The 19,466-nt window shown below is 39.1% G+C and overlaps 2 protein-coding genes across 5 annotated transcripts; one reads left to right on the plus strand and one right to left on the minus strand.

The window, feature by feature from the left end:
- The first annotated feature begins 2,338 nt into the window (after window positions 1–2,338).
- On the plus strand, window positions 2,339–8,067 carry LOC140770217 (RNA polymerase sigma factor sigB-like). Of its 4 annotated transcripts, none has more exons than XM_073111295.1 (8): window positions 2,339–2,611; window positions 3,110–3,206; window positions 3,378–3,553; window positions 4,582–5,187; window positions 5,850–6,083; window positions 6,167–6,307; window positions 7,250–7,450; window positions 7,596–8,067. In XM_073111295.1, the coding sequence occupies exons 2-8, from the start codon at window positions 3,185–3,187 to the stop codon at window positions 7,875–7,877; spliced, it is 1,662 nt and encodes a 553-aa protein (XP_072967396.1). In that variant the 5' UTR covers window positions 2,339–2,611; window positions 3,110–3,184; the 3' UTR covers window positions 7,878–8,067. The 4 variants fall into 4 exon arrangements, with proteins under 4 accessions (XP_072967396.1, XP_072967386.1, XP_072967412.1 ...); XM_073111303.1 differs by having other exon boundaries at window positions 2,595–2,611; window positions 3,326–3,553; XM_073111285.1 differs by lacking the exon at window positions 3,110–3,206 and having other exon boundaries at window positions 2,340–2,611.
- A 228-nt stretch (window positions 8,068–8,295) lies between these two features.
- Window positions 8,296–12,718, minus strand: LOC140770210 (ABC transporter G family member 14). Its single transcript, XM_073111274.1, has 5 exons — window positions 12,278–12,718; window positions 11,053–11,878; window positions 9,978–10,166; window positions 9,718–9,896; window positions 8,296–9,239 (listed from the first exon to the last, which is right to left on the minus strand). The coding sequence occupies exons 1-5, from the start codon at window positions 12,443–12,445 to the stop codon at window positions 8,589–8,591; spliced, it is 2,013 nt and encodes a 670-aa protein (XP_072967375.1). The 5' UTR covers window positions 12,446–12,718; the 3' UTR covers window positions 8,296–8,588.
- Window positions 12,719–19,466: the final 6,748 nt, after the last annotated feature.

The raw sequence follows: 19,466 nt of genomic DNA on the forward strand, positions 1-19,466 counted from the left end.
TTGCACGGATAGTGTCCAACCTATTTGAGATAGGAACTTGGAATTACAAATATCCCTCATCTATCTTCTCTAAACTCAATCGCTTCCTCATCTCCACTGGTTGAGATTCCATATTTTAAAGTTCTGCGGTTGATTATCTTTATAGTTTCGCATCTGACTACACTCACCTCATGTTTGACACCTTTGTTTTACAAACCCTTCCTAGGTTCTTTAGATTTGAGAAGGTATGACTAGTCTGAATGGCTTTGATGCTCTCATAAATGATTAGTGGATCTTGACTCTTTGTTGTCTGTACCTGATTGCTTTCTTTCATCTCAAACTATGCTTTATGCAACTTAAGATCAAGGAGTAGTATTGTACTAGTTTTTACGGCTTTATTTGCTTTGAATTTATGAACTCTCCTGAATTGGTCCAGGGACTCCTAAACTAGTTCAGTAATTAAATATTTTTTACATATTTAATCAAGCTTACTCTTCAAACAAACTAAGACTAACTAATCAAGTTCAGGGCTTAGTCTCAAACCAAACAATGCCTATAATATTATACTTTATAAATGCAACCAACAACAAAGCATACCTTCCCCGGATGCCAAGGAAGCTCCTTTATCTAAAACCGATCTAACTATTAGGGATTTTCTTAGAGCCAACTTAAATAAAATTCTCTTCAAAGAAGTCCCATCAAGAAAGGTATAAGCAATTTTGGTTAAAGGCGATAATAAATTTTTTTTTTCTTTGCCTTGTGAAAGGAAGCTGAAGAAACAATGTTACTTTGATCTCAACTAATGGATAGACAATTATTCGGGATAAATGCATCAAGACTTTTTCCAAAATCACGTATAATCTTTCTTCAAGCTATAGTGACGGCCTAATTATAGAGGAAAGGGTTTAGTGGCCTGCACATATCTCTCTACTTTGTTATAGGATGCAAGAATATATGATTATATAGCCTCTCTAGAGTTGATGAAAATTCGAGGTTTGATCCAAAGAGTGTCGTCAATTGATCCTATTTTAGATCAGATTAGCTAGGAATAACTAATTTTATATTCACTATATATTTTAGAATGAAAATATAATAATTACATTTGATGTGATAAAACATAAAGGAAAAAATTAAAAATATATATTTTATTTTTTACAAAATTAATATAAACATCCTTGATCTGATATAAAGTATTCTAGAATAAGGAGTTATATTTCAAAATTTAAAAAAAAAAATTGAAAGTAAAGGGAGGCTTAGACTTTTTCTTTGGAGCCAGCGGGCTTTTGGTGAATACGATAACCTTACTATCTTTTCTCTTGTAACATCTCGTCCCTCAATAATCTTATAATTATTGTACATTCTAGTTATATATAAATTATAATTGGACTAGGCTCATTATTTATAAAGAAAGAAAAAAATAAAAGAAAAGAAAATAGGGTGAGAGAAGAAGAAGAAGAAGAAGAAGGTAGGCAATTCCCAACCGTGTTTTGAAGAGTTTGTTTTGTTTGTAGAAGATCTGAGAAAAGGGTATCGTTGCAAGGGGGGGGAGGGGGGATATCAGTAGTTGCGTTAGTGCGAATATGGTTATCTTCTTCTTTTTGCAAATGCTGCTTTGCCGTGAAAGGTGTGATAGCACGCACATTCCTTCCTTTCCCTGTTCACTTGCCTTTAAAAAGGAAATAGGAAAAAAAGAAAGAAAGAAAGTGCTTTATGCATCTTTAATGGTCTTCAAAGAGATGCTTTGGGTTCTGACATATCTCCATTATACAAGATGGTGACACCACCAGAGAGGAATTAGTATGCCTGTCATGTTTGGTACAATCTTGCAGAACCCACCCCCATCCGAGTTGTACAGCCTTTTGGGTGCAGTTCATATTCTTATTCGTCTTCATCTTTTCGAATTACTAACAGTTTTATCTGGCTATCTGTCTGTCCTGGCTCGTTTCGCATGCTGCATGATATAGAAATTGGTACCGAATGCCGATGGAGTTGCTCAGATGTCATATTATATCGCATGGACATGGGTTGATGGTTTAAAACATGTTACGTATCCTATTATTAATCGGGTATTTCAAAGAGGGATGTACAAAAAAGAAAAAAAAAAAAGATAATTATTCTCCTTAAAATGACCCCCTTGATGTTCGACATATCAATCAGACATAAGAAATATAATAAAGAATATCAGCTAGGAAATTAATTTTCTTTCTAAAACGTGCTGCAGACGTGGGCAGTTGGCGTACAGTGGAATGAGAATGGTGCCGCCACCGTGCGTCAAAAAAGAAAAGCAATCAAACCAGGGTTGTTCTCCTTTTTCGCACCCTTGCCCATACCCATACCCATTCCCATTCCCATTCTAGGCCTATCCTAAGTGGACGTGATCTTAATCCAACCCCACTCAGGCCAGACAGACTCGGTCACAGCAAGCGACACTAGCTCACCCCTCTCCCTCTTTGGCTCTTTCTTCCCTTATCCATTTTTCTCTCTATCACATCTCCAACGCCACCCCCCTCTCTCTCTCGCTCTCGGACGACGACGAAGAGGAGGAGAAAGAGGAGGATGGCGTGCCTGGTGCCGCAGTTCAAGTGCCCTTCCTCCTCCCATCACTTCAGACCCTCTCTCCAATCCCTTCCCTGTACGTTAATCCCTTCTTCTTCTTCTTCTTCTTCTTTTTAATTTCGTTGCATAAACTCGCAGATTTCCCTTCCATTTTTTTTGTCTCATTTTGCATCTTTAAGAGCAATGCCCTACCACGTAGTTTCCAATAAATGGGGCGGTTCCTTCTTGTTTGGAGAGAGTCAATAGGATCTTAAACGCGATGCTAGAGATTATGTCTCTCCCCTTGCTTTCTTCCATCCGGGGTAGGAAAATTAATTTGCATTTTGGATTCTTGACTGAATACTTTCTTGGATTACTTCCCTTTCCCCTTCCCCTTCCCCTTCCGCTTTGAGGAGGAAGACATATTGGGGGCAGGCAGCTGATGTGAAAGCTTAATCACCTACAACTGCCAGTATTATTATTATTATTATTATTATTATTATTATTATTATTATTATTATTATTTCATTCTTTATTTATCCTTCTAAAGCTACCAACTTGACTCTTGGATTCGTAATATCTGCAAATTGAACAGATCAGAATCACCAGTAATTGTACTAAAGCTGAATGATGGAAAATAAGAGGAAGAAAAGTGCTCCAGCCTCCCAGGATGGTTGCATCTGTTTGTCAGGGTATCTAGGCACCCGGCACTTAACACCACTTGTTCACAATCATATGTAGCTATAACTTATACCAACACAACTTACACTTACATTTCTATTCTACTTTCTTGTTTCCTCCTTTCTACAAGGCATCCTCATCTGATCAGTGGACTGATGCTGGTTAATACCGCACATGTTCAGTTCTGGTTTGTGCAGCTAAGGCCAGAGACTCTGTGTCTTTTTGGAGCCAATGTGTCTTAACCCCCATGGCAGCTGTAGCTAATGTCGAGCGCTTGCCTTCACTGGAAGCTCATTCAACCTTCTTGGCTGCTACGAGACCTTTGTCCTATGTAGGAGCCCTTGGTCCGCCTATGAAGGTTAGGAATTGTCTTTGGAGAAGCTTTGGGAACTTGTGTAGAGGATTGTTTTCTTTCGTCAAAAAGCATGACTTAGTGCTGAATATTTTCTGATTTTTCTGTAATTTCACATCTAGTGCTGAATATTTTTTTGCTTTCATTGTACTTACTCATTTTTTAGTGGGGAAAGTTATAAACAAGAATTATCACATAGGCACATTGGAATGTAGTCTGATGCTTGCTATAAAGTTGTCAAAATGTAGAAGATTGCTTGCAATGACATATTAGTCACCAAACTTGGAGAAGCAAATCTTCTGAGAATTGAAAGCGGAAAGATAGGAAGCAGCATTGTTATAAAAGAAAAATCCTGCACTCAAGTATCTAATTTGCCTTCTATAACATGGTAGATTAGTCTGAGGAATTCTAGTCATTTACTTTACCAATGATTTTTAGGTCCCTGGACTGAATTTCATTATCTGGTTGCCGCAGAACTTGAATATTCTTTTCTTTATGCATCAGTTCTAGAGCTTTAGCCCCCTTGCACATGAAAGTTCAAGCTTGTTTATGTTTCTCAATCACAATTCTCTGATAGTATGTCATTAAATGAGCAGTCTTCTTTATCTTATTTTCAATTTATTACACAAAATTTAATAAATTTTAAGCAATGAGTTTAATATTGATCAGGTACATGTTGGATTCAAGTCAAATCCAACTTAGAATTTAAAACTTACATTAAGAAATTTGTTATTAGGATTGTTTTGGTTTGGGGGCAGTTTCGAATAGGATAAGGATTGAAATGTGAAATATTTTGGCTAACCATCTTGGTTTCAAACAAAACTTCAAACCATGGAGCAAACATTACGGATATTCGTTTGGTTATGTTTTCCTTCTTTTCAACTAAAGAAATGGGGGCACCGTTTACGTGTAAGTAAAATATAATAATGAAGCAAGAGATTTACCTTTGATTGTTCTAAACATGCCAAATTGGATACTCCATATTATTGTAGTGGCCTTCTATATGTACTCCTTTTCCTATTTAATTCTTGCAGACCAATATTGAAGCACCATTGGCAACAGAAATGCTTCTTACTGGTGAAGAGGCAGTTATTGCAGCAGCTGCTGAGGCAGTTGCCCTTGCTAGAGCGGCAGCTGAAGTCGCAAAAGATGCTGCTCAGATGGCTGGAAATGACCCATTGGTCAGATTGCAGAGGCTGGAGAAGCCAGATAATTTAATATCTAAAGATGATATCGTGCTCGAGAGGGTCAAGCTCACTGAAATGGAATCATTTTGCACTATTAGTTATTCTACCACAACAGAAGGTATAACCCAAGATGAAAATATGGTCCGAGATCCTTTAAAGGACACCGAGCTGTCTAATGTAATACATGATGAAGTTGAAATTAAAGAATTGGAATATACACAGAGCATTGCTGTGAGATCTGGACGTCAAATTGAGAGAAGAGCTAGAAGAGCAAGAGCAACCGAGAAGTATGCTAGTGTTATTCCTGTGAAGTCCGGTTCATCTGGAAAGAAAAGGCGGTCCACTTTTCAGGAGATTGACTATACAGACCCATTACGTTACTTGAGGGGGACAACAAGCATGACAAAGCTTCTAACAGCATCTGAAGAACTGAAGTTGTCAGAAGGAATTCAGGTTAGTGCCACTGCATTACAAATCTTTTCCAGACTCAAAATATATATTAAGGAGATGTTGTTTGTGAGTAGATGTCATGAAACCAAGTTGAGATATAAAATCTGCTATGCTAAGATGTTGAAGACTTCATTTGGATGTATTATTGTTGTTTTTATTCTCCACAACTGCTCCTGACTTGGCAGCTTAGCTTCTAAGGATAAAACAGAAAACATAGCTTAATCTGCGGAACAAGGTCATTTTAATTTTTAAATGTTTTTCAGTTAAAATTCTACAAGTTTTCCACAATATAACATTGTTGAAATAAAAGTTTTATATGGCCATTAGTCCATATCAGATGTTGGATAATAAAATATCAGATATTTGCATCTGTTCTTTTATTTGGAGAAGAATATTGAAAAGAAGTTGATCTATGTAGTTTTTCTGTCATCTTTTCGGAGTTCTTTCAGTAGAAAGATACTTTCATCATGATTTGATGAACTGTAAATGATTAGTGCTATAATTCATTAAATGATAATGCTTCAAGTAACTTGCTGTAGATAAAACAACAAAGCTTTTGGATAAGAAATAACATTATATCTAGGTACTGAATGAAAATGCAGCTGAAATGTGAGAATAGCTATTAGTGACTCCAGCTTAATCTGTTGAAAATGAAATGTGTGCAGGACCTCTTAAAACTGGAAAGGCTCCAAGAGGAACTTGCAGAACGTAATGGTGGTCAACCACCCACATTTGCTCAATGGGCAGCAGCAGCTGGAGTTGATCAGAAGACTCTGCGTAAGCGCTTGAATCATGGTACATTTTGCAAGGATAAAATGATCAAAAGTAACATAAGACTTGTTATTTCTATCGCCAAAAACTATCAGGGTGCAGGGATGAACCTTCAGGATCTTGTTCAGGTGATTGCTTATGCTTCCCGTAAAATGCAGTTTCTGTTATTCTGAATTCAGCTTCAACATTTTAATCGTGCTCTTTCTTACAGGAAGGATGTCGGGGCCTGGTAAAAGGTGCTGAAAAGTTTGATGCTTCAAAGGGATTCAAGTTCTCAACATATGCGCACTGGTGGATCAAGCAATCTGTTCGCAAGTCTCTTTCAGAACAATCTAGGACAATCCGCTTGCCAGTATATTCTACTCACCTCTATTTACATGCATCATTGCATTGGAATTCATGTATTTCCCTTATATTAATGAACCAAAACCTGTTCAATTTTCAATCTTGCTGGTCCACATGTACAATCATAAAATAACATTCACAAAAGAGAATAATATACGCTACTTCTTAAGTGATGAAATATTTTCTTACTTTGGGAGATGATAGCATTAAGTGAGGGTTTGATAATTTCTCATTGGTGATGTAAGTGACCTATATATATTCATATACATATGTATATGTTTTCAGACATGCATGAATATGTATTGCATATTTCCATATGTATAATGAGAAAGCTAAATGCTACCTGAACATGGTGTGAAAACATGTTTTACTTCTTGGAGTTCAATTTCTTGATTCGTACCAGCTCAATCAGAATTATGGGGAAAGGGGTCAGCATCTATCATTTTGCCATTTCTGATTATGAATACAGTACAGATCACTGATTGCCTTTCTCTTGTTGCTTCTGTTCCCTTTGAGTTGCAACCCTTGGATTATTTAATTTCTTGTGTTCTTTTCCTATATTTCATGCGGCAAATAAGAAAAGTCCTCTGCCTTTTCTGTTTGTACGGATGAACACAATGCAGATTGTGTTGTTGCTTCTCTTCCCTTTGAATGATGATCCTTAGACTACGTGATTTATAGCCTTCAGTTTTATTTGTATCACATCTTCCATGACAAATAAGAAATCTATACTCTGAAATAAGCAAAAAAGAAAAGGTGGGGCAAAGTTGAATACGTAGAGAATCTACTAACTTGGTTGCTTTATTCTCCTTTGTGAACAATAGAAAAAATGTGAATCAATATGAAAGTTCCTCAAGAAAGGTTGGTCATGATAGACATTGATGTTTCTTTTTAGTTGGTTCTTCTAACTTTACGATATTTCTCACTTGTGAATGTATTGATGGAGCAGTTTCACATGGTCGATGCAACTTATCGTGTGCGGGAAGCTAAAAAGCAATTGTACAGTGAAAATGGAAGGCATCCTGATTATGAAGAAGTTGCAGAGGCAACAGGACTGTCAATGAAGAGGCTTGCATTAGTAATGTTAACCCCTAAAGCTCCAAGGTCCCTAGACCAAAAAATTGGAATCAATCAGACACTAAAGCCATCGGTTTGTCTGCTATCATTTCACAATCCCTTTATCTTTTTGAGAATAATTTTCACAACACAGTTGTGAGAATGTGATCCCTATATCTACCTTCAAATGTTATATTCCTAGTAGTCTGTCATAAATAACTTTATGCACTATTTCACAGGAAGTGATTGCAGATCCTGATGCGGAGACGTCAGAAGAAATACTCATCAAACAGTTCATGAGACATGATCTGAATAAGGTGCTGGATACTTTGAACCCAAGGGAAAAACAAGTGATAAGATGGAGATTTGGGCTGGAGGACGGAAGGATGAAAACCTTGCAAGAGATCGGAGAGTTGATGGGCGTGAGCAGGGAGAGGATTAGGCAAATTGAGTCATGTGCTTTTCGGAAATTAAAGAGCAAGAAGAGAACAAAGAATTTGCGGCAGTACTTGATATCGTAAGCTTTTACATATTCCTATAAATACTGCCCTGCACCATTTAATATACTTTCACATTCTGCCTTTCCAAACTCATATTTCATTTTTTTTTCCCGCCACATTTTTATATGTACGGCTCCTATACCACAAAAACCTATGATCAATTGTTTCCCGAGAAATTTTGAGTAGTAATAATAGCAAAGCATTTTCGAGAGTCGGAAAGCTTTTTGAAGTCATCTTTGTTCTGAGATATATACTCCGTTACGCGTACTAGTAATTCTGTTTTCTGAGAAAAGTTTGACAGAGTCTTCCTGAGTCCTTTATTATTGATAATATCAAAATTTGAACAGTACGTTGCTGGATGCTGTCTTCCTGCAGTACGTTGTGTTCCTTCTTCATACAAATATATAAATATATATATATATATAGAGAGAGAGAGAGAGAGAGAGAATAGTTTGATGCATCTGATTATTGTACTCATCTGTGGGAGTTTCAACTTTCAACTGAGTGTTGTTGTTCCTCTCTCTTTTTTTCTGTTTTTTTTTTCTTTTTTAAGATAAATGTTGTTATTCCTCGTTGTGGAGAGAAAAAGAAGAGGAGGAGGAGGATATATGATCCTTTTGATCATTTTCTCACTGTGGTGTCTTAGTTTGATGCCGGAGAGAAAGGCAACGATCGATGAGGAGTGGTGGGTGGAGGGATGGCATTCATATATGATATGAGGCTGCCGTTTGATCACCTGGACTGCAGGTGGTGCAAAGCCAAGTAAGCGACGAGCCGATAACCCAGAAGCATGAGGCCCATGATGCAGACGTCGACCCACATGTGACCCAGTCCTACGGATTTGATGGCAGGGAAGTCGACGACGGAGCACATGACTCCGTTGGAGCACTCGTAGTAGTCGTTCTCACTGAACTGTATGCCGAGAAGGAGCTTGTAGCAGTAAAAGCTGTAGCTGAGGTATTTGAGCCACACAATGAAGGGAGGGATTTGCTGAACGTAGTAGCCACCAGCTATGAGGAAGACCAAGGTGGTCACAGAGGCGAGAGTGGTGGCTTGCTTGACGTCCATGAGAAGGGCTCCCATTGCGAGGCCAAGGCTCTGGGCGACCAGGACGCTGTAGAGGACGATGACGAGGGAGAGGAAGAAGGATACAGGATTGGGCTTGAGGCCTCCCATCCAGTAGATGATGATGACGAAGGCTGTGGGGAGGCCGAGCTCCATGGGGAGGTCCCCCACCGTGCGGGCAAGGAAGTAGGACGAGAGGCGGTACATGCCGGAGGAGCGCTCTTTGATCAGCATCGGTCGCTCCTGTGGGAATGTGAACACGGCGTTGTAGAGGGGGAAGAAGCCCCAGAATACGGAAAAGAAGAAGATGAGCGCAGTCTGCATGTAGAATGGCAAGCACGTACAGAAGAACATTAAACATGTACAAAACAACAACAACAACAAATTTTTTTAAATTCTTTTCCGGAAATTATGGCTACAGGACATATATATGCAGTATCGGTTAGGGAGAGATGGGGCCCTGGAAATATGCATATAACAAGAACTGTGGGATACCTGCATGGCTACAGTGATATGTGGTCGGCTCATTTATCATTTTATGATATTGTGAAGCATATATATGAAGGGGAGAGGGTCAATCTAAATGGATTAATTTTGCATGTTAGGAGGAGCGGAAGGATGTCTATCATCAATCTCACAGTTTGGAGAATATTGTGTAAGAACTTGGAAGACGGGATTGTTCTTTGTCCTCTATTAGCTAGCTGCTACACTAACTTGCTCGTTGATTACATGGACTAGAATTATATGGAGTTGATGAGAATAAATGTAAATGTATATGTTAAAAAAATTAGTGTACCCGGTCTTGGATGTGGGAGGGTGGGGTTTTCCACCAGAGGAGGCCTCCAAGGAAGGCGACACTGAGCACTTGGAAGATCCTTAGCTTATTGAACGACTCGTACCGCCTCTCCTTCAACCCTCTCTTCAGGAGCACGCTGAACTGTTCGCACCAGCTCGTGCTCCATTGCACTCTTTTCGCTGCAATAATTTCTCGCACTCAGCTCAACAACATAAGAAAGAAAAGGAAAAGGTGCACAAGGAAAAGATAAAGATATATACCAGCATTGGCCACATCTCTGTTGTAGCCATAATTGGCTGGATCTACGGTGCAGAGCTCGGCTTTTAGTCTGGTGGCGATGTTGCGGTCATAGGCGGAGAGCAGCTCCTCCTTGACCGCCTTTTTCTCGCTCTCCGTGCTCCCAAAGTTATCCCCATTCTCGCTGCTATGGTTCGAATCAGGTGCGATCCCTGCAACAATTAAAGTCAGATTAATTTGCTTCCATCTTGGCTCTAGTTGAATTAAATTTTTGCATGTAATCTAACTACTGACATGAATGGGCAATGGCATGGACATAGGCATAGGCATAGGCATAAGCATAAGCATAGGCATAGGCATAGGCATAGGTGATGCATCGCTAATTAGTTAACACGTAGTATTCGTGGGGACAGGCACAAAAGGGTCAGTTAGATGAAGAGAAGGAAGAGGTCCACTTGCATATAATTGGCAGAGATGGTGGAATATATTAACTTTGGAAATGGGCCTGCGGGATATCGATGAACTTCCAGTATTCCCAACCCAAGGAGGATTAACTAATAAAGGAATTGTAAAATGAAAGGAACTAGCAAGGAAGAAAGGATGGAAGCGTATCATCAGTTTTCTGATAGTGGCCTCTCATAGTGGTGGCTGCCACTACGGGGCCCAACGGCATGGTGCTCTCTGTCCCCCCTCCCCTCCCCTGGGACCCACTTCCTGTAAAGCTTCTCCCTAAAAAGATCAAATAACCTATAAGATCACGAAGACGAAGATGACGACGACGACGACGGCGACTAATGCTGCTCTACCACGCCGAAACCCATCTAATCTAAAGCTAGCTTCTCCTAAGTGGCTCGACCTATGTAGGGCCAGCCCTGCATACTCATGTATGTATACACCACAAGTATTCATCAGCAGCAACGACGACCGATCGTATCTATCCATCTCTCACTTCCTTTCTTAGCTACTCACTCACAGGTTTAATAAAGATTGGTCTTGGTATACCAAGGACTTAATAAAAGAATATTTCCTCTAAATTAGTTGTGTGTCTATAGATATTTTAACTAGTAAAGAGAAAAATGGTCAAGAAAGTAGTAGTACCATTGGCGAGGTCAAGCAAGAGGTCTGCGGGGTTGACGGAGAGGGAGGAGGCGAAGCCGATGGAGGCAAAGTAAGGGAGGGCATCGGCTGCGCGGCCGTAATAGAAGGGACTTCCGTCGGCGGAGAGCAGCAGGACCTTGTCGAACATGTGGTAGAGCCTGGAGGAGGGCTGGTGGATGGTCACCACCACCGTCCTCCTCCCTTCCCCCGCCATTCTCCTCAGCGTCCCCAGGATTTTCGCCGCCGTCGTCGAGTCCAACCCCGACGTGGGCTCGTCCAGGAGCAGCAGGCTGGGGTCCACCAGCATCTCCAGCCCGATGCTGACCCTCTTCCGCTCGCCCCCGGAGACGCCCCTCACCCCTCGGACCCCGCCGATCATCGAATTGGCTATCCTCCCAAGGCCCAGCTCAAGCATGACCCCCTCCGCCTGCGCCGCCTTCTCGGCGGGGCTCAGGGTGCGGGGCAGCCGCAGCAGAGCGGTGTAGCGCAGCGTCTCGAAAACGGTGAGGTGCGGGTAGAGCACATCGTCCTGGGCCACGAAGCCCGTGCGCCGCTTCATGGCGCTGTTGAAGGGCTGGCCGTTGTAGGTGATCTTACCGGAGGAGAGGAGCTTGCAGCTGAGGCGGCCACCGAGGGCAGTGAGCAGGGTGGTCTTTCCACTCCCGGAGGGACCCAGCATCGCCAGCATCTCACCGGGACACACCATTCCCGTCATACCATTCAATATAGTCTTCTCCCTCGCCCCTGCAGCCGCGGTGCCCCAACCCCAACAGCCCCACCCTTCGTTCTTCTGTCCCACCTTCACCTTGTACACCACCTCCTCGAACTGCATCATATACACATACATAAATGCATGCATGCATGCGTAATCGATCAATCAATTAACTAACCCATATGTTTATATACATCTATTATAAACACAACACAACCAATTCATTTTTTTTCTCCTCGCTCTGTCTCTCTTTGTCTCTCTCTCTACATATATATATATATATACACACACACACACACACACACACGCATATATATGTGTGAGTCTGGAAACTAATTATATTGTCTTGCATGTACGTACGGATAACAACACAAGCATGGTATATATTTGTGATGGTGTGCAGTGTCAGGGTACCTGGCATGCAGATGATTATGTATTTTATATATATATATATATATATACTCAATATCATATATAGTAGTAGGTAGTGCCAAATCCATCAATTGGACAAACCTTGAGGATGACCGGATAGACGGTGGTTGCTTGCCGAAGCCGACATGGTCGATTGGAAGGAGGCGGATTATTGGAGCTAGGGCTCGGGTAGACGACCACCCTGGGGTTCATCATAGTAGGCTCGTTCCGGTGGCCTCCACCAGTCGACTCAGGCTCGTGCGGCGGCATGATGGATGATATCAATGGAGTGAGTAGTTGGAATGATTGATTTAAAAGGATATGGATCAGTTAGAGGAGTTTGTTGTCAGTTTTGTAGAGGAGGAGGAGGAGGAGGAGTTGGAGGAATTTTTAAGGTGCTGGCTGGCTTAGATAGCAGATACTTATAAAGCACCCGGAGAGGAGAGAGAGGGAAAAGAAGAGGAGAGGAGAGGAGAGGAGAGGAGAGGAGGAGGGGGGGTTAGGCCCACCAAATTGGTTTGTTGCTTTGGCTTTTTACACCAAGGAGGCCGAGCATGCTCGATCGCTTAAGTTCGCACTTGCAGATGGGAATACTAATCGAGTATTATATGAGTGTGGTGATTGCGATGTGGCGATATATGTTGGGTTGGTGTGCTTAGGGAGTGCCTAGCTTCTATAGCTTCTTCTGTACTTTAATATATATGAGACCCACCTTTCTTTTCTTTTCTTCTTCTTTTTTTTAATTTTTCCTTTTCTTTTCCTTTTCTTTTCTTTTTCTTTTCTTTTTCTTTTCTTTTTGCGTGTCAGTGCACCTGCACCTTCATCCAACCCAACTTAACTTATTAATGATGTGAGCATTACACAAAAACCCGGCCCCCACTCTCCATGTAACTGAAGATTAATTAGACAGTAACTAGATTTGCTTGCTAGGTTACAAAACTCACATTTACCACAACCAGATCTTTTTCTTCCAACTATTTGGGATCTCGTATATATATATATATATATATATATACAAACACACCCACACCCCCTTAAGTCGTCTTTATCTATAACCATGACTCAATCATAAGAGGAAGATGGTGATAGTTGAGCTTGTTGCTGTTTTTATATATATTACTAATCATGCTCTTAATTTGCAGGCAGTTATATAATTAAAGATGTACGTCATCGTATTAGCTAACATGAATTATACATTCATTTGATATGAGTTTTTTTTTTTTTTAATCTTATCCTTTTGTTAATCGAAATCTAATTATACAAAATATATTTGTGCTTCTTCTTATGTTAAATACTTAGAGAGTCAAAAAATTAATTACATGCGCGCAGCCCCAAGATGGAAGATAATTAATTATTTGTTTTGATGCGATTAATATTCTAATAGATCCCCTCAGCATTATTTAAATCCTGGAGTGGGATTAGAGTCCTTTTCAGTTTAATTGGCTTAATCGTCCAAGCTACATAGGGGATGGATGGTGGTAATTATAATGATGCTCTCTAGAATGTGGAAATTAATATATTTGTTGAGTGCCATGTACCAAATACATAATCCTAGAATTAGATCTCTCCTAGCTATCTTTATCTGGGAATTAATAAGCTAGATAGGGAGCCACGCAGACCCACATGGTAGGTAATCTTTATGGAGGAGGGAATATAATCTTTCTTAGAAACATGCATGCATATATCTATATATATATATATTGTAAAGCTAAGCTAGACTAAGGTCTCAGTCGACACCCATGGTGATGGGGGCAGCGTATCAATCCTTTGAGATCTCAAAGATGAGGATGAGGAGGAGGAGGAGGAGGAAGCTATATCTAGGTTAGATAGCATGCTTGTGATGCAAACAAAGGAAAAGTTATATCGTGTCCATGTATTATAAGAGGAAGAGGAGAAGGAGAAGGAGAAGGAGGAGGAGGAGGAGACAGGAGATTATAAACAAATTAAATCGATGGCCAGATGCTGCTAACTGCACCAAAGAAAGAGAGAAAGAAAGAAAGAAAGAAAGAAAGAAAGAAAGCTACGGCAATATCTTTTCCGGAGTTTGTACCGGATGCACATGCCTGCCACTCAACGAATAACATCTAACAGTAACCATTTCAAAAAGGCTGCAACTTTGGGGAGATCTATCTCTATGTGCTAAAAGAACCCGAATCTATGTGCTTGGGAAATTGTTCTTTCCCTCTGCACGATGAAAGAGGTAAAGGATGAGATCTCAAAGGATGAGATATAGAGAGAGAGAGAGAGAGAGAGAGAGAGAGAGAGAGAGAGAGAGAGAGAGAGAGAGAGAGAGAGAGAGAGAGCAAAGAGAGCCAAAAATCAAATAGTTTCCGAAGAAAAGTAAACCAAGGAAAAAAAAGAAAAGAAAAGAAAAGATATGACAAGTGCTCTGCCTTTACCCTCCGGTCAATTGATTCTCGAGTAGATGATTTTAGAAATAGTTAGGCATCGATGCTCCTTTTACTTTATTTGTTTCCCCTCCCCCCATTATGAATCAGTCAATTAAGAAAAGAAGAAGAAGAAGAAGAAGAAGAAGAAGAAGAAGAAGAAGATATAAGATTAAAAATGGGAGAATAACCTTTGCGAGGAGCTATGTCATTACGCAGTTAGTCGCGTAGAATAGGAGATTGTAGGATGCCCACCAGATTCTGTACTTGGATTTAGAAATGATTTAGAGGACGAATGGGAGGCCGCAACAAGCACCATGGATTCGATTATCCAGCAATCCAATTTTTATATTACCAAAAGTGGCACGCACTCAGGGTGCATGCTAATCTATCTAATATCTCTCTCTCTCTCTCTCTCTCTCTCTCTCTCTCTCTCTCTCTCTCTATATATATATATATACATGTTTTATTTATATATGGGCCCAATCTGTTTGCTAGCTTTCTTTCTTTTTTAACTTAATTGTTTTTGAAAATGTTTATTTTAATTTTAAACCCTAGCAGCTCTATAATGATTGTCTCTAAACAAAGCCTTTCCTTTTTCTATTTTACAGTTAAAGCTTTTAATTAATAAGATATAAAGATAGATTAAAGATAGATTAAAGAGATGTAGAGAGCGAAAGAAAGCACATTAATTGTGCAGTCAAAAAGAGGAGTGGCCTGGTATGTAGGAGAACAAAAGCATTAGATTCGATCGTAATTTGTCTTAAAAATAGATTCTCTGGTAGACTGAGGACTGGCAGTAGAAGGGTTGCTAATTGGATTTCCAAGTCAACAAGACAACTCGAATACTACTCCACTTATCTTTGCAGATGATCAAATCGCTTCCTTCCGACATTCTAAACCGGTACAAATTCAAAGGTGTGTGACTAATCTATGATCGATACTAGACAACATATTTATATTTATATATACTTCTTACTATTAGATATATAAGATTGTAAATTTGACTCCTACCTACTACTCTTATCAGAGACGTGTGTACTGTAGCTGGGATCTTTCTCTTAGTTAAGCTAAATCCAAGTTGTCGATCAATGAGGAAGTCCAAGTGTACTTGTGGATGCCTCCTTTATTGGGTATGTATTCCTACCGTGATGTTCAACGAAATCTCTTCTGTTATATATATGGAGTACGCTATCCTATTGGAAATTTTGGCTCTAGTCAACTCTAAATTCGACCATATCTTTTATCATATCTAAGATATGTGGATCTTTTTATGCACGTGTTAACCCAAATTACAAGTAAAATATATATAAATAAAAATTGGGTATATCATTGTACTTTATATAACCTAGTAAACTATTAGACCGTCAAATTCTATGGGTGTGGGAAAAGATAAACAAATTCGACCATGAATTTATTTTACTTAAGTCATAAAAATAAAATCCTCCTTTTGGACCCATGTCTAATTATTAAAGTATGTCCGTCGCAATGAACCATTATGTGACAATATATTTTCTTTCTTTTAGTTGACGCCGCCTCCTCAATTTGGTTACGTAAAAGAGCAAATAGAATAGCAAATAAATTAGGATGAACTAAAAGATATCTTATAAAGTAAAGATTTCTGACCGCTACTGTTGAGTGGATGATAAACTATAACACTTTTTTCTGATCATGTTAAGAGTTAGTATTTTTCAAAGCAAACTCGATCTGAGTCATGATCCTTCTAATTAGTTGTAACTTGGCAGTGATGGATTTAATTATCTCAGCTTGACAGAGATTATTTATTAATTAATTACCCTGAGTCCAGATCCTGTTGTAACCTACAATCTAGACATCACATGCATAGTAAGAGACCAAAGTGTTAATTAGCGAGTATATATAAATCTATAACCAAATCCGAGATTTATAGACTTACCATCATTAGCCATGACGACTCATAATAGTGCCTATTGATTAATATTAACACACACCCTAGTTGAACTATTAATGTTATGATTTCTCATACTTTAATTTGGGTCGGCAAAGTGGCTACTGATTATCATTATATTAATTCAATTCATTGTTTAGGGACTAGTGCTTTCTTGATCTCATCGATCTCTCCAACTACGCCAGCTTATATAAGATATATATATATATATATATATCCCTAAATCTTAGCACCAGAATATATATGTAACTCATAAACCTAGACAGTCAGGTTCATGCATATATCCATGATGATGAGCAAGGAGATGTAGCATTGTGCATGCACGTACTTGTGCAACATTAAATGGACGATGCTGTCACATGCAATCATATCAAAAGACGTATATATAGTTAGATCTTTTTGTCAATTGGAAACAAAACGTACTTGGTAAACTTAAACATTTATCTATATATACATATCTATATATATATATATATGATGTGTGTGTGGGTGTGTGGAACCAACCACTTGATTTGATGAAGATGGTATGGGTGATCGATCTGTGGGTTGGAGATCTAGCTAGCTAGGGATGCTTTATCCTTGCTCTTATTATATGTATATAGATATTGATTTTGGTGAAATGAGATGCTTAAAATAAGTTATCTTTTTGGAAAGGGAAAAAGGTTACTGGAATCCCACTTACGATGGTGACGATGATTCATGACTAAGTGCGATCGAGATACTTAAATCGTAAAGAAATTAATTAATGTCTAGCTTTAAGGCTTGATTTAATTGCATCTCCAAAAGGGCGCCCTACAAAAATTAATTAAGATGCCCCTTATTTATTTATTTTTATTTCAGGACAACGCATGCATTCATTAGGTACGGCTACCTATATATATATACATTTCCAAGCACAATCTATAGTGGTAATTAATTATAATTAGGCTACATATCTGTTAATTGCTGCTTCTTAGATTAAGTACGTATTAGGTAATTGAGAGTGGGAATCATGGCCAGGATCTATTGTAGGCTTGTCGTAGTTACCTGGCTACCTACTTGTTTCAAAGCTACTAATTTGTTAATTATACTTGCGGCCTACCTAATTAGAAACTAAGCAGAGGTTGGTCTATTAATTGGATTAGAATTGATCAATTCAAATGAATTAATTACGTACCCCAGAGCCAGAAGGATACATGTTCCACCAGAACTTAAAACGATGAATTGCAACTAACTTTTATCTATCTATATCTATATATCTATATATGTATATGTATATGTATATGTGTGTGTGTGTGTTACCAGTTCATCATGCAGCAGTTGAGTTTGGTAAATTAGTGGTGCAAAGTTCCGACACACACATCAAAAGTTGGCAAGCAGCGCAATACATATAGATATGGGCTTCTTTCATATGTTTCTATCTTTGTCAGCTTTCGGTAGCTAGCAGTAGTATACTATAGTTACTTCACTCTCTGGATCTCTCTCCTACTTTGAAATGGACGGCTGTGACCTTGATGGGCACATCGATTAATTAATTTCCGGAAAGGTAATAGAAGAAGCACAGTGTCGATATAGATATATATATATATGTCTGTGTGTATACAGAGATCTAGAGATCTATAGAGAGAGAAAGAGAAAGAGAGATATGGAATGTTTTGCTTTGTACATGGATTGATCGATAGATGCATCTGTACTTAAAGAATATGGATGGACATATATCGATAGTGGCTGTAACTGTTGAAAGCAAGCAAGCATCAAGAGGTGGAGTCCACTAAATGCCAAGCGTGCATTTCATCAGCCAATACCAACTAGTCCTAAAAACTATTATGCATTCATATGTATCTTTGGATCGATCGATCGATCCATATGTACCAAATTACTATGTACATTTATATGTTTGTTACTCCCTCCACTATATATGCACTTATGATCTCAGCACGCTGCAACGAATCAATATAATGTACTCAGACTGCAAACTAAAGTTATCTTTTAAGTTGGCTAAAAAGGTCTATCGATTTGTGGATAGATGTATACATATATATATATAATTATATATATAGCAAGCATGTGTCTTATGCCCTTACAGTTGACGGTACTTAATTTGGTGGTGAAGAGAAAGAGAGATGCATGCGTAAAGCCATATATATATATATAAAGATATACTTACATGTTAATGTAGCTATCAAAATTCCGTGTCGTGTTAGAGTAGTACATGAGCTCGCGCTTATTAGTATATTTACTCTGTTTACAGTTGGTTCTAGTGCTAGCAACATCATCGTGCCTTTTCCTATGCATCAAATATATATATACATCATCATGAATTTGCTTTTCTGTCATAGAAAATCCTTCATTTTGTCATAGCAAATCCTAGGAAATTAATTATAGGCGCGTATACAAATGAGTAATTGTTAGAAGTTGTAAGCAATGCACATGTACGTACGTATGGATCGCAGCAGCAAGCAAGCAAGCAAGCAAGTATATATGTCCTTAATTATAATAAATAGACAGAAGAAGAGATATATGGTAATCTTCTCTCCATCTGGCCTGTCGAAGAAATGCGCACTCCCAAAACGCCAACTCGATCCCAACTTTCATTCTCATCCTCATCCTCATCCTCATCCTCATCCAAAAACTGATCATGTACAAGCAGCTCCAAAACTTGGAAAGGTATGTGTGAGAGACCTATAGACGCTGTGTAGGTGTCACCAAATAATGGGATAGTCTTGTCTGCTCATCAAATGAATATCTGTTTCTTAGTTAATTTGCTTATTTTACATACATAGATATATAGATATAGCTGTGATTGTGAATCGAATCGTCGTGTCGTGTCGTGTCGATGGAGCAACCAGTAAAGTAAAGTAAAGTAAAGTCAGGCGTGGTCAAACTAGGATTGGATCTCGTGGTGTCGATCAATTTTTCACGCGCTTACAACTGCAACTGCAACTGCACACTATCCATCCCCACATATTACTGATGATACATTGGCCGTCGGATCCTC

Source organism: Typha angustifolia, chromosome 2 (genome assembly GCF_048772165.1).
Source record: "Typha angustifolia cultivar Huaian chromosome 2, ASM4877216v1, whole genome shotgun sequence".
Classification (NCBI taxonomy): Eukaryota; Viridiplantae; Streptophyta; class Magnoliopsida; order Poales; family Typhaceae; genus Typha; species Typha angustifolia.

Coding starts and splice junctions, on each gene's coding strand:
- LOC140770210 (XM_073111274.1), bottom strand. CDS start 12,445: ATGCCGCCGCACGAGCCTGAGTCGACTGGTGGAGGCCACCGGAACGAG. Junction 11,879..12,277: donor TCTATCCGGTCATCCTCAAG/GTTTGTCCAATT, acceptor TATATGATGCAG/TTCGAGGAGGTGGTGTACAA. Junction 9,897..9,977: donor CAGAGATGTGGCCAATGCTG/GTATATATCTTT, acceptor AAATTATTGCAG/CGAAAAGAGTGCAATGGAGC.
- LOC140770217 (XM_073111285.1), top strand. CDS start 2,536: ATGGCGTGCCTGGTGCCGCAGTTCAAGTGCCCTTCCTCCTCCCATCAC. Junction 6,084..6,166: donor ACCTTCAGGATCTTGTTCAG/GTGATTGCTTAT, acceptor TCTTTCTTACAG/GAAGGATGTCGGGGCCTGGT. Junction 7,451..7,595: donor ATCAGACACTAAAGCCATCG/GTTTGTCTGCTA, acceptor ACTATTTCACAG/GAAGTGATTGCAGATCCTGA.